This window comes from Limulus polyphemus, unplaced genomic scaffold (assembly GCF_000517525.1).
Source record: "Limulus polyphemus unplaced genomic scaffold, Limulus_polyphemus-2.1.2 Scaffold1008, whole genome shotgun sequence".
NCBI lineage: Eukaryota > Metazoa > Arthropoda > Merostomata > Xiphosura > Limulidae > Limulus > Limulus polyphemus.
This window is the reverse complement of record NW_013666618.1, coordinates 74,502-90,561: the sequence shown is the minus strand read 5'-3', so window position 1 is coordinate 90,561 and position 16,060 is coordinate 74,502. Positions and strand designations below refer to the sequence as shown.

The 16,060-nt window shown below is 30.1% G+C and overlaps 1 protein-coding gene across 1 annotated transcript in view; it reads left to right on the top strand.

The window, feature by feature from the left end:
- LOC106461669 (RUN and FYVE domain-containing protein 2-like) overlaps window positions 1–16,060 on the top strand; it is a 100,734-nt gene that overhangs the window by 79,852 nt on the left and 4,822 nt on the right. Inside the window, exons 16-18 of the mRNA XM_022388689.1 lie at window positions 2,188–2,317; window positions 11,505–11,599; window positions 15,623–15,749. Coding sequence (XP_022244397.1) covers window positions 2,188–2,317; window positions 11,505–11,599; window positions 15,623–15,749 — 352 coding nt within the window. The remainder of the gene's footprint in view (window positions 1–2,187; window positions 2,318–11,504; window positions 11,600–15,622; window positions 15,750–16,060) is intronic.

Sequence of the window (16,060 nt, the reverse complement as noted above, 5' to 3'; positions counted from 1 at the left end):
ATAATTTTTATGGCCTTCAATTTTGTTTTGTTACAGAGCTATCAAAGAGAAAATCAGACCTCTCCTGCCACACCCACATGTCACATCCTCTCTTTCAGAATTTGTTGATAGTTGTCTTTTATGTTTCATTATATATTATTTATAACCAATAGAAAGTCAAGGTATTCATCTATCAAATGTTGTATTGTATAACATTGAGTTTTGAACAGATAACCGTCAATGTCACTCTGAGTACCAACATCATTCCCATGGGAATGCTAGCTTGGATGAATTTCTAACGGCTCATGTAGCATAGCTAGAAAGTCAGGGAAATTTTTAGAAGTAAGTGAATTTGTCTTCTTTTTGCATGTTATTAGTCTATATTCTTTGGTGTATTATTTAATAAAATAAAAATTGTTAATTGCTTTACTATAATCACTAAAAAAAATCAGGTTTAACCCTCATCGACAATCAAGGGCAAGAAAAAAAGAAGATTGGGTAAGTACTTTATTTCTTGTTTTTCATATTTATTCATTATTATAAAAGTAACTAAAATTAAAAGTACGGATCTTTTTAAGTTATTTAAAACTAGAATAGGTAAAATAAGTAATAATAATAATAATACAATTAAAATTGTTCAAATAGCACGCACGCGAGCAGCTCGTGGTTGATGTAATTTGATAGCGTAACGTGAGCTGCACATTCCCCGAGTGATATACAACTTATAATAGCATGGATAGCAGTTAGACACAGTTCAAAGGGCAATAAAACAATAAAATTTAATTATAAATAGATGAATAATGTTACGAACTTAGAGCTACTTAGGATAAACGAATGTAGTTTCATGTTACAATCTGAAGTCATACTAGAAAGAAAAGAAGGTTAATTTAGGTTTATTTCGATTTTTTTGGGTGGTTACGAGGTTGGTCAAATTGACTGATCCCATTTTGAGATTATGGTGAAAATAACATATAAACTATAAGGATTTAGTGGAAAAAAAACGTTTGAAATGCATTTAGGAGGTTTTAGAGATTACACAAAGGAAATTTGAGATTTTTGAGATGGCAAAGAGTATTTTTAATTTTAACATGAAAATTACTTTGCATACGAACTATTCCAAACAAATACTCAATATATTCATGGACAAAACTTTATTTTATTTTATTAAAAGTACTTTACTAAGGAATATGATTTTTTGTATGGGAAAGTCTTGTACTATTAACTGAAAGACTGACAAATTTCGTGAAGATATACCCAATATATATAGAGAGTTGTAAGTATTAAAATTATGTCAACTTTAATCAAGTATAGAAGGTCACATGACTCGATCCTAGGGACCGAGCCTGTTTCGAAAGAGTTAATGTGGTCCTCCATGCCCTGACTTTCCCTCTGTTTGAACCACTTTTCTCGTGTTCCTTGTTTCATTTGACCCTTAAGACCTATTCTTCTTTTGGCTTGCAGATGTTGCCAATCTGATTTATTTGGCTTTATCATCCTATCTATCTTCTCCTTTATTCTGATAATTTCTTTCTCCCCAGACCACAGTTGCTCAAGAAGGCTCTTTGTCAGGGGTATCCTTCGTACACTTTTCAGGGTACTTCTTTTGTTCCCTTCCATCGATCCTTCTTCCTTCTCAATGTGGGATTTTAGCTAATCTAGTAAGAGGAGGTAAGTACCATATCAAAAGTTATAATTTTCCTATACTAATTCCCCATTTCTTCGCTACTCATGCCTTCTGCCAAACTTCTATGTGAAAGTTTGGTTGAGGAATGTAGAGGGAGTCGCATGCGTTACTTGAGCATACTATGGTACTGTTGGTTAATAGATGACACATGATGATTTGCATGAGAAACAGTAATTTCAATAAGGGGGGGGCGCAAGGCTTGGGATATGTATAAAGAAAATGTTCACATATAGAGGGCAGCATTTGAACGAAAATAAATAATCTTGTGACAAGAGGTAAGTACCTATCGTAAATACATTTTCTGTACAGGAAAATTATAACGTTTATGAACTTTGCTAAACTTTGTAAAACAAAAATAGAATATTTGCATAGTTGTCATATTTCAATATGTATGACTTTAAATTATCAAGCTAAGGTTAAGTTTAGATTTTGCCATAATTGAAAGTTGATTGATTATGAGAAATACTTAAATTTGTACATAAAGTAAAGTTTGTTATTGTATGAGAACCTTTTTCTTGTACTAGGTCTATCCTAGAGTCGGACTTGAAGATTGAACGAGAATGGCGTGCATCATTACAGGCTTCTGTTGCAGAGCTTCAGGAACAGTTGACAACCCTCCAGAATGATCTAGACACTTGTCAACAAAAATCAAGTGTATGTGAAATGTTTTATAGCCCTTGTTCTCCAATAAAAATAGCATTTTCCACATTACTATTGTTCTTTCTTATGTTTTAGTGAATTGTCTTACTGTAAAATACATAAAATTGGACTGCTTAAAATATTAATGTGTAATATGAAATTTAAAACAAAGGAGAATTTTTGAGCTGTACTGTATTAATTGTTTACTTATTGGAATTTCCATTGTAATATGTGAGCTGTATTTTGTATTTTCCAAAAATAATTTATTATTTACAAAATTTTTTAGTTTGTTTTTTTACATACACCTAAAACTTTCTACTTCTGTATAAAAAAAGCTTTTAATGTTTCTACTTTTCCTACACGTGCTAAATTAGTAGCATGCATATTTGTATATATATAAATCTTGGAAAACCTATTAAAAGGTACTAAATAAATTGGTGAAATCACTAATTTTCGTTTGGTACATATATAATAAACTTTGTCTTTGAAGCATTCAGGTAGCTGCCAGAAAAACCCTTATCATCTCATTTTTGCTGTGTGACTTTTCATACTCAGTCATTACTACAAATCAGCTTTTTTCTTAATTTTCTCATGTACAAAAACTCCAGTTCTTTCAAAAACATAAAAACGTAATTTACTTAATGAAAAACATTTATATATTCCAAGCAGCTCAAAACTGTAGTTCATAACCATTTACCTCTACACTTCCTGGCTGGGTACATCCTGCCTGGAGGGAGAAATTGTACCATTAAGTTAAACAAATTATAGAAAATAAATTTGTAGTAGTTCTACAACATTTTTAGTGTTAATGAATTTTCTGAGCATAATACTTATAGTCCTGTAGGAGGAAAATCATAATAATTTTAAACAAAATATTAACTTAAACCATTTAAATTCAGTACAAGTGTACTTTTATTGATTTTAGCTAATCACTGTTTCTCAATGTCATTTGTCATGGTGTGATATAATTATCTGCATCTTAGCTTTGAGAAATCATATACTAGTGATATAAACATATAACATAAGCTTTTCTTTTCTATTAATTTGAACTGTATGAGCCAATATGTCTTTCAGCTCAGTAGAGATTTACAGAGATTAGAGCAATTTGATAAAAGCATACCTTAATGATATGTTGCTAAAAGCAAATATGTTTTTGAACAACTTCTGCCACAATTAAAGTCCTGATTTGTTTAAAGCTTGTCAAAAGCTTGCTTTTTCTTTGTTTGTACCTTTATTTGATTTATGTTGTTGTAGTGTGGTAGGGAAATAAATGTTATCTTGGAAAAAAGATGGGGTAGATTTAGATCAATTTGCTGTCAATCTTATCAAGTTTCATTTTGCTGACAAGGCCACTGTTTATTTGGCCATACGAGCCTAAGTAAGCACTTAAATGAACAAAGCAAACCACCAGAAAGAATTGCAAAACAAAAAATACATATAAGTGAATATAAAACAGATTTAAAACTGATTATGTATATTAAATTAAACCTTCTGATTAACAATTTAAAAAAGTTGGCTTGCTTAGAATATTTGTATGGTAAAAAGTTAGTTTTATTTTAGTGATTGAAAACAGCATGTAATGTTTTCTGATTCAAAAGAAAGATAAATTTACAGATTTATAGATTAAGAACTATAAAGAAAACTTAACTCTTAGGAAGACATAATAATCACAATTAAAGTAAGCATTTTTTAATTGTTTCTTAAAGACAAACATTACAATCAAATCTTTTTGAATTCATATATATATCACATGCTGGCAGAAATGCTTCCCTATAGGCAGCTGTTAGGTTAGGATCTTGCCAAGCTGATTTGCTCCTGACTTCTTCGGGGTTTTTTCTGGCTTCTTCTCACTGGATCATAACTTGGTGAGCAAGCCTATCTCTTTCTTTCTCTATCCTGGTATTTCATTTTCTTTCTCAAAGTTTCAGACTCTCTCCATGATAAGTCACTTTTCCATTTGGCATTGTGATTTTCACTGTTTTTGATCAGTTCATACTCATACTGAAGTGAAACAATACTTGTGTAACTTGATTGAGTTACTACAAAATTCCTGCAAATTTGTATGCATTAAACTTTATACAAAGGATTTGCAACTATTCAGCCACAGAACAATTCAATTCATAGCATATGCTTGGATTCTCCACTAGGAAGACTCGCTTTGAAATTCTGCATGAAACTCACTTTACCACAATTTTAAAAGTTTTATTTGAAGAATTAATTTTGTTGATAGTAATAAATATGCAAAATTAATATACATTATTTAAAAGGAAAGAAGTACCATTTCTATATTAAGGAAATAATTTAAGAAAATGTATTATAAAATAAAGTCCTATTATTTATTTTATTTTAGCAAGGGTCTAATTTATAACATTTTTCATTTTGATACAATATAAACCTGTTATTGACTTATTTCTTTAAAAAGTGGACACATGCACTAAATAAACTTTGAACTGTGTCTAACTACTATTTGTGCCATTATACGTTGTAAATCACTTGGTGGATGTGTAGCTCATGTTACACTATCGAATTACGTTATGCACAAGCTACTTGTGAGTGTACCTCATGAAAGTTTTTGTTATATTATTATTATTTATTAATCTTAATAAATCTAACCTTATTAATCTAACCGTAACTAACCTAAAAAGTTTCTTAGTTTTACATTTTAGTTACCTTTATAATAATAAATAAAGATTACACATGCAAAAAAGAAATATAGTACTTACCTGGGTCTTCTTTTGTTTTGCTGTTGACTATCTATGACACTTAACCATATTTATTTATACTTATGGTAGTACTGCATTAACTAATTTTTTATTTAATTAAGTAATTCAAATAACACAGAATAATGACATGCAAAAAACAGACAATGTCCATTAAGTATCACAATTTTTAAGGCTTTCTAACTGTGTAACAAGAGCTGTTAAAAATTCATCTAAGCTCTTTGCTGGGTTTTCTGTGAGAATAAAGCTTGAACTAAAAGCAAAATTGACAATTCTCTATACAGAAAACAGTTTATTGCAATATGTCATTTAATAGAGTGAAATCTTGGCTTTCTGTTGATTATACATAATATACTATTAATCATCAGATAGAGAATGTGATAAGTGGGCATGCCAAGAGGAGTCTGATTTTATATATGATGACCCTGTGACTAAATAAGATTGAAGGCTATAAAAATTATGCTTTACCTGAGTGATGACAATATTATAATGAGTAATTTATGTTAAATTTCATACTTCTTGGAGGGGTAATAAATAAATTAGAGAAGAGGGATTGCTTAGAGAGAAAATGTCAGAATTCCCATACTAAGGGAATTACCTTATAAAATTAAACTTGTTATTATAAATAAAAATTTATATTATTTTATTTATTTATATTATTATAAATAAAATTAAAATATTATAAAATATTACCTTATAAGATTAACAACTTAAAAGTTATATACTATTAAAATATGGATTAGTAGCTACATTTTTATGCCATATTTATTGTATGCCAGAAATAGAAAAATAAAGTAGTTTAAATGTAACTCACTAAAACCTTGTGATATGTGCAGAAAAAGATGCCTGTGGAGAGAGGGTTAATAACTTAAAAATTAACAAGACCTGGATTATGACCTAGTTAGCAAAACTACTAGAGAGGCCTCTTATTTTCTTATACTATCTTGTATATCAAAACTAGGTAGTAGAAATAGCATTTAAATAAACAAAGCCTGTTCTTTTGATGAAGTTAGTTTTTGAAGGAAAAAGTTATAGTTCATTTTCTATCCAAGCTAAAACCTTAAAATGACCTGTATTTGCTTTTAATGTTATGTTCACTTATGGTAGAAGAAAACCTGTGATTTGTAAAAAATATAGCAAAGGACAGGTTTGCATATTTCTCTTCAGAAATGTAAAAGACAACATTTGTTTGCTTATTTACTAACATTTTGTTTATTAAACGTACAATAAAATCTGTTCATAACATACTGTTAAATATGTGTAAAAACAGTATTTTATTGTATTTTATTTTTATTTGTGGTAGTGTTTTCTAAGTTGATGTCAAACGCATTGGTACTTCAAGGGTTATTTCATCTAATCTGTGAAAGCCACTTTTCTTTTGAAAACACTCCATTTGTCAGTATCACTTAACAAAAAACTATGATCTGATATTGTTGTTGTAAATATATATATATATATATAATACTTCAAACATTCACAATGGTTGGCTTAATTCCACTTTTTTAGATCATTTTATGTTTTGGTTTATGCATATACTTAACTTGAAGTAGACATTTCCAAGTTCTTGGTGATTATATAAACATCTAAGTTTCAGGTTTTCATGAAATTTTTGGTTTTGTTATTACTTTTTTTTAGATAAAACATCTTTTTTCTTTCATTGGTTTTAGTTAACTACAAAGCTACACAGTGGGCTATCTGTGCTCTGTGCACCAAGGTTATCGAAACCCAGTTTCTAGCATTGTAAGTCTGCAGACATACCGCTGTGCCACTGGGGGTTTTCTTTCTTTTACCCAAATGTATTGCCATTAGTCTTAACTAATGATGGTACTTGAAATTAATTTTTAGGTTTAAACTTTGGGAAACAATTTTCATTATGAACCTTATGCCTATTGGTTTTGGGTGCTTCATCTTCTTTTGGCATTTAAACCATAATTTTCAGGTTATTATAATGTAATTAGAAAAATATATTGTGGTATGTGTGAATTATCGGTGGAGTTCTGAAATCTTCCACTTACCATAAAGCCACTTGAATAAGACAACTCATGAAATAGATAAATTGGATATACTTCAACAACTCTGGCATTCCACTGATAAAGATCTAACATATATAAAATCCAGTTGTCATTTTGTTTGTGTATAACACTCATAATATGAGCCACCTTTACTTTAAGTTTGCACCATGCTTGTTGATTTTTAAGGGTGTATACTAGAAAATTGTTTTTATTTTCTCAGTGTGACTGTTTTTTTCTTTTACAATGAAAGGGGAAATTTAGTGAAAAAAGCTTGCTGAAGGAAAGGTAGAGGACCCTTTTTTTTGTTTTTTTTTTACAGAACTCCAACCCTTCATTTTTTGATGGGTCAAGCAAGGCTACTCTATAATACTTGCTACCACTATGTAGTAAATATGCTCATTCTAGTGTTTTATTTTGTCTAATTTTTAAACTTTCTATTTGCTTTTGAGTTAATTGTGATAGCCAGTAATAGTGTAACTTTTTTACTTAACTAATGGATATACATATGCCCACTGTCTGTATTAGATTTTCATGTTTTACTGTTTTAGAACCAAACTTCTTCCAGTTAAAACTTTGCTTTTAATCTTAGTCCATTTTTCAAAACTTTCTCTTTGCTCTGTTTGGCTTTTCATCAATATTTTTTATATTTTTCAGTATTATAACCATATATACAATGATCCAATAATGGATTACTTTTTTGTATACATTTCAGCATTATAATAACATATACAATGGTCCAGAAATGGATTACTTTTTTGTATACATTTCAGCATTATAATAACATATACAATGGTCCAGAAATGGTATACTTTTTTGTATACATTTCAGCATTATAATAACATATACAATGGTCCAAAAATGGTTTACTTTTTTGTATACATTTCAGCATTATGATAACATATACAGTGGTCCAAAAATGGTTTACTTTTTTGTATATATGTTTCAGCATTATAATAACACATACAGTGGTCCAATAATGGTTTACTTTTTTATATATATATTTCAGCATTGTAATGATACATACAGTGGTCCAATAATGGTTTATGTTTTTTGATGCCCTCTTCTCATGACTCAGTCATAAGATTGAGGGCTAATACAGTAATAGCTGGATTCTGATACCATGATGGAGTGAGTGTAGATTGCCCATTGTAGATTTGTGTTTAAGCACAAACAAGCATCATTTTAGTTTAGATTTCATTGAAAAATTGATTACATGGTAACCTCAGTAGAATGACCACTTTGTCATTGAGAATTACATTTATGGACAATCAGATATTGTAATGTAAATTTATGATATTTTACTACCAAATAAACTGTTTTTCCAATTCTCTTGGATTATACATGATCCCTAACATAGTAAGCCCATTAAATCATAGGGCTTCCCCATGAATATTTTTATTTTGGGGAACACTTGACATTTTAGAGCTCTGCATCCCATATTTACACATTAAAAGAACTGAAGAACAAAAATCATCACAAACAGTGCTTCAGATTGTAAAATAATATCATGGATCAGATGAACCATCAGTTGAAAAAGTGAAGGGTCATTTTTTTAAAATAGGTGTCACAATCAAAGTTGTAAAGTTAATTACTTAAAGTTGTGAACAAAAATTATTTCAGAGTCTGTGAAAGTAAAATTACTAAAACTGACCTTTAAGTTTTAACCATATTATATTATGGTAACAACTTCTGTTTGCTGTATTTTTCAGGGTAGTTTTGCCACTCTAGTATCATGATCATAAGACACATTTGCACAATATATATATATATATACAGTATAATGTTTCACTGTTGTGATTATATTTGCATAAATATAAAAAATACTTGTTGTCAGTGTTTGAAGATTTCAGTGACTAAAAAGTTTTATTTTTGTATCTATCTTCATAACTAGTTACCTATTAATCTTCCAAAAAATAAAAACAACAAAATACATTTAATTTAAAAGACATAACAGTTGCTTATTACTGTTGCAACCTAAATAAAGCTAGAAAGCCTCAACTCTGTATAGTTTTTAGTACTTTTCATTTAAGCACAAAAAGAAGCACTTCATAGACCCGAAAACACCAATGCATACTAAAAATATAACTAATAATAACAATGATAATATGTGAATACAGTATTCTAATTCAAGAAAGAAGCTTTTTTTTCTTTTGAATTATACAGTTATTGTAATGCAGCATACTGCAATGTGCTATAGTGCTAAAGCTCAAATTGTGTATAATATAACTAGCTATACCTCATCATCTCCTGGCCTATAGTTAGTGCTGCTCTGTTCATGATTATTTCATCTCCACTTTTTAAAGGGACGATGATTGTGAAATTATTGTTGTCTTATGTTAGTCTAAAAAAAATCCATTATTTATTTATTTATTAAGATACATCTTCTGGCATTCTGATTTCTTAAATATCTGTGACATGCACCACAAATTACAGAGCAACACATAATTGTTTTTAAATCTTCATTAAGTAATTAATTATAATAATGGATGATAAGATAATGCACAAACTTGAAGGTAAAAATAAAGTGTCAGAACTGCATCTGTGTAATGCTTCTAATCCTTAAGTTGATAAAGTACAGAAGTATAATGATCACTTACATAGCAATAGTCTTAATGACCAGAAACTTGGTCCTACATAAGCCATACTAAGATAGCTTATTGGCAGGAGTACAATAAAGCTCAGAAAATCATAAAGAGTATATGAAATCATTATTCCTTGTCCAAAATTATAGTAACAAAAACCATTATTGTAGCACTCTATACATTTCCATTTTATTAAAAGGCTGCCAACCAAGTTGGAACATGCTTGATGGGGACTATTATTAAAACGTGTATATATATATTTTATTGATGATGATAATAATCTATTATAAAATCTTAATATTTGGAATTATCTAAAATAAGTGGTCCTATAGATCAACTGCTACTGTGCCAAAACCTTTTTTTTAAAATTGTGTTCGACAAAGGCACTAAATACAATGCAATGAAATGTAACCAAATACTCTGAAGAAATAGAATATATTACTTTTTTTTTTACTTTCTTTTTTTTATTCATAGTTACTTTGTGTTAATTTAAGTGAAATGGTTTCAGAGTTGATGTAAAAAAGTATTTACCACTTTCAACAGTTATGCTTCTTGGGCTCATAAAACATCCAATTTGACATTACTTGAGATGTTTCGTAGCATCCATTCTCCTGAGTGAGTATCTAATTCTTCACCATCTGTAGGAGATAGTACATTGGGCAAGAGACCTTCTGTACCAGACATGTCAATGTATGGAAGTCAATGCTCCATAGACATCAGAAGAAAAAAAAAATAATATATATATATATATATCAAATTTGAAATCATTGACTTTTACAACTTAACTTTCAGAGAAATTACAATATGTTTATGTTGACAAAATAAATTTTCTTTAATTTAGCAAAAAATATTGTTGCACTCCAACGTGCATCTCAAAACATTAGAAAGTCACATGTCATTCCAAAACATTGTGCATGAATGACGTGGGCGCAAAGGTAATCTGGAGCATTATACAAAAGCTCTTGAAATGGTTTTTAAAATGTAGAGACATTGTTCTTTTATGGAATTATCAGGATTAGTGTTAATCAAAATAAATATACTTGCTTAAAAATTAATTAAATCAATCCTATGATGAAATATTTTCTTAGATATATATATATAAGATTAAAAAAGGATTAACTTGATCCTGCTTCTAGGAAATGCTTGATGGAGAAGATCTTATTTTGTTGGCTGATTGACTCTCTATGTACTAATGTATAATGTTATATACAGATTATATGTTTATTTGCATTCTTTTAGCTAATTAATTCTTTATGTGACAGTATGTTATATCATGTACCAGATTATATATTAATTTTAATTGTGTTAGCTGAGATACTCTGTGTGCCTATGTGTTAAATTGTATACCAGATTGTGAACTAATTTTCATTAATTTAGTATATCTTGTTATATACTGGATGATTCACTGATTCTCATTATGTTAGCTGATTGACTGTTTTATGTGGTAGCATATTATGTTGTGCATTAGATGGTTTACTAATCATGCTTCCCCCCCTGCTTCATGAAGCAGAGTGGGGCATATTGATTTGCCTCTGTCCCTTCATCCATCTGTCCTGATGTTATACAACAGGTACTGTACACAAAGTTCTAGATCAGATTAACTTTTGAAGGTCATGGGTCAAAGGTCAAGAATTTATTTTTACATATTAAATCTTCCCCAAACTTGTGGACATGATATTTCAATACGGCATGAATGAATATTGACCAAACTTATGCAACATACAGTGTTCTAGACCTGATTAACTTTTGAAGTTTATGGGTCAGTGGTCGGTGTCAATCAATATGGAGGACTTGAAAATAATGTATAACATTAGTGTGGGCATAGTTATTTTATACAGTTAATATATCACAGTTATTATCTCTGAATCTTTTGTTTTATCATTTTCAGGAGTATGAGAAATTGGAAAAAGATTTTCATTGTCTGAGGAATACATGCCAGGAATATGAGACAGCACTAGAAGAAATGGGTGTTCAGCTTAGTGAGTAAGTAGAAGTACATGTATACGTTTTTTATGAAGTTGTTTCAATGCAACACATTTATTAACCCTTTTGCTACTGCCTTAATGAAATACACCAACCACGTGGCCTCAAAGTGACCATTGCACTTTTCATACTGTAACTTTTAACATGTTTTGTGTATTTCATGAAATTTTCAAGCTTTTAGTAAATATTACAAGTCTTCTCTAAACCAAAAATGTCAGTTGTCCTGCACACACTTTATTTGTAACAATTCTCCACCATTCAATGCTGTGCATTTTTTTAGGTAGCTCTTCAGTGTGGTATATTTGCCTAAAGTATGACTTAATTGGCTCATGTTTATGCAAAACACATTAACTCAAGATAATTTTAATGTATTTTATACATGAAACATACAAGTTTTAAAGTTAGTGATTCATTATTAAAATGTTCTTTGGCAACACAGTAAAATTGAATTGATTATTTTTTATTGTACTGAATTAATACAATGAATTAAGTATAATAATAACATGAATATTTTATGATACAGATACAATATGTTTTAACTAGAACGAAACACAAAACAACTGACATGGTCAAAATGTCCATTAGTTTCCAATAGCTTGAGGCCTTCCTGCATCTTTCCAGCTGCAGGAGCAGTGGAAACAGCCTTGTGTTTATTTCCCATTTCATAATAATATAGTGGGTGTATTGTTTCACATGACTCTACACTTCCTTGTCCACTTTTTTTTTTACTAACACACAATAGTGATAACTGTTGTCTAACCACTCTACATTATGTACTATAGTAAAAACTATATATGTGTACTATATAAAAACTGGAAGAAAGGTTACAAACACTCCCAACCCTGTTATCTATCAACACAATGCAAAAGCGGGACATCCGATTTCTCTCTCCAACTTTAAAATTCTTTTAACAGCCAAACATGATAGTGAACATCTTATAAAAGAAACATTGTACATAAAAACTCTTCTTCCATCCCTGAATAACACACAGTCTTCACTGAATTGAAACCTATTTTAACTATTTCACTTGTGTCTCAGTTTTCATTTTCTTGTGTTATATTTGTATATTTGCATTCTTTATTTCTTATGTATATATATTTCTGTTGTAATTACAAATACTGTTTGTTTGTTTTGTACATCTATATTATTGATGATAGAATTATACCGATTCCAAAATGTTTAATAAATGCTTCCTGTTATTACTTTTGTATTTAGTTTTATCATTGTGTATTATTGTGTTAATCACCACTAGTCCAGTGATTGTAACTGTTTTATGATCAGCATTGTGTATGTATTGTGACACTATACTTTACACAGTCATGTCCACTTTTTTGAAAGCCATTAATGTAGCTGTTTTCTAGGCAACATATAGAATGTGGTGTCGTGCACAACAACTTTACATTACTTTGTTCACTTGGCAATAGTCCAGGGATTGTAACTATTTTTTAGCCACTGTAATAGGTGTAGAGTTGTACACCATATTTAACTAGTTTAATCACTTGTCAAGAATCTAAATGATCTTAGCTGTTTTCTAGCAACCTGGTTAGTCTAGTGCTGTAGTAAGTTAGTACTGTTTAAACAGCTTAAATAACCTTTCTGGTTAGAAATACTAACAATAATGACAAAATATGTTCAAATTATTATCAGGCATGTGAAAAATCCACATATTTCTGGAAATTCCATCTTTATCTAGGTCTTCCATTAGCCCAGTGGAAAACAATGAGGGAGAGGGGCATTTGCATGATCAAGGTTCAGCTGCCCTTTTGTTTTAACCTCTTTAGATTCATACACCATGCTTCTTCACAACAGCCAGAATATTAGACGTAGTTAAAAGTCTGTATAGTAGTGCCAGAAATGGTAGATTTCTGCTAGTAGCAGCAGAATGAGCATTGCTTGTGGTTATTACTGGTTATTCAAATTAATATTCAGGATGAGAATAATTTTTGTCTGCATCACTATCTCACAATTATTCATATAAAATTACTTTAGTATAAAGAAATATTTGTGTTACTGGGCTACCTTGAAATATCTTTCTATTTAACAAACGATTACTGTAGTAGGCCTGTAATATACACTTAGAAATATTTAACTAAGCCCAAATAGATAAGTTTGAAGAAAGTCTTAAATACTTGCATTAGATAGGTAATCAATTTCAAATCAACCTTGCATAATGCTCTGTCAGAAATGCAGTTAAAACTATTGTATTTTCTTTGGATTTGCCCTTGGCTCACTAACATGTTTTGTGTACTAATACTGACAAGTTATTTATGTAAACATGATTTTTAAAATGTGTTCATGGAGTCTTTTTAGTTGTATAGTTATTGCAGTTTTCAAATTAGTGTCTCTGATACGGTAAGACTACAGACTTATCAAGGTTTGATTCCCATAGTGGATGTAGCGGATAGCCCAGTGTGGCTTTGCTCTAACACAAACAAATATACATACTAAATTTATGTTGTATGAAAACACTGATATCATGTTTTTCTTCATATTAGCATAGTGTACTTTTTGTTATGTTTCAAGCTCATTGTAATTTCCGTTTGTTAACATTTCACATTCCTTTAAATCTAATTGTTGATAAAGTTTACCATGATTAGTAGCTAACAGTAGGTTAGTTTTGATTGGCAATGAAGCGACCAGCAAATATGATTATGGAAAAGAGAAACTTTACTGAAAACTTTATAGAGAGAGACCTAGAGAAGCAATCAGTGTTACTTTAAGAAAAGTTTCAAAATAACAAACTCAAAATATGAAGATAAGAAAAGAGAGGTAACAGTGAAGTCCATGTTTTGGTAACTAAATAAAAGGGAAAAGTCAGAAGGTGAAAAAGAAGGCAAGGCTGTTTGAGGAAAGCAGCATAAAACAAGAATTCTAGTGACATAGAAACAAGGAGCAAATTTTCCAAACTTTGAGTTTCCTTCTTTTGCAGCATTGAGACATTTCTTTCCACAAAAATAGTGCAAATTATTTTGTTTTTTAATTTTGATGAATGAGTTAGTGTGATTGAAAGAGTGTCTGAAAATCAGATTTAAAGGATAATTTATCTCGAAGAAAAACATTTTGTTTAATTTACATGAGGAGTGGCACAACACATGGGTACAAAATGCCAAGCTTTTTTTTTGGTGAGGTGGAAAGTAAAGTAGACTTCCATTTTCTGTTATTTTTTTCTACTATTAATACTACTTCAGTCCATTAGTTACAAATCAGGGATAGCTATGCCAGATATCAATTGTATAGCTTTGAAACAAACAAATTAATAACATGATAAATATTACAAGCCATAGTCACAATTTGGCACTATTCAAGGGTCAAGCTTTAACTTTCTCACGAATTTTAAAGAAGCTGTAAGTTTTGAACCTAATACCTGTACAGAATGGTATCATCATTATATACATTTTGTAGTTTTTTTATTTTGTAATTTATGTAATACTTTTTAAATTTCCAAAGCTTAGTTTCCTTTTTGTATTTTACAAAATTATAGGGTTTCTCTAACAAACATTCGAACAAATTCAGATACAAATGTTTATGCGTAGCTATGATACTTGGAAAAATGTACATTTAAAACTGTATATACACCAGAAATCTGTCTACCCAAGTTCTTTCACAAGATAAATATTCCTCACTCATGAAATGGTTTTTTTAATTAAACATCTATAAAGAACACTGTATGGAAGGTAGGTTACTCTTGCATTAACCTCTTCTTTTGTTTTTATAACTAACCCCTCAGACCTTGCTTGAATGATTTCATGATAATTATTCATGGCCTTTCTGCTCAGTGTTGTAACTCATTGGAATGAAATTTGAGTTGTTTCCTCAGTACCCAAGTATATTTTTGGTAACAGAAAATTGTAACATAAATGATTTAGTTCAGTTTACATTTTAACTGCAGAAGCAAATCTAAACACATAATCTTGTATTTAGTTTTCATACACAAGCTTCATACCACAGACTTTGGGTTTAGTGAACAGGGATAATTTGAGTTGATATTATGCCAAGAGACCAAAAATCAAATTTTTTCTATAGCTCAAAGCTTCAACTTGAAGATCTTAAGGAGAGCCATTACACATTAAAGGAAGCTGTTTGGACAAGTGATAAGGAAGCAACAACCTGTAGACAATGCAGCAAACCTTTTTCTGTTGCTAGGCGAAAGGTAAGTTGAGAAGGGAAAAGACATGTTTATAATGTAGCAGGATATATACACCTGGAAAAAAGTTAAGCACCCCCAAATATTTTTCAGGATTGCTTATTGAAAATAAGGTTTAATTTTCATGATGTTGAGCAATGTTCATAATTTCAAACATAATTAAAAGGATGTGAGCGTTCAGGTGTGACATTTAAATCAGGCGCATTTTTTTCCCCACGTGCAACTTGCTCCCTTCTTCATGTCCAATATGCATCAAATCCGTATTTAAGTCCCGAATTTCTGAATGCAAAATCATTTTAAGTAAGAATGGCAAGAAG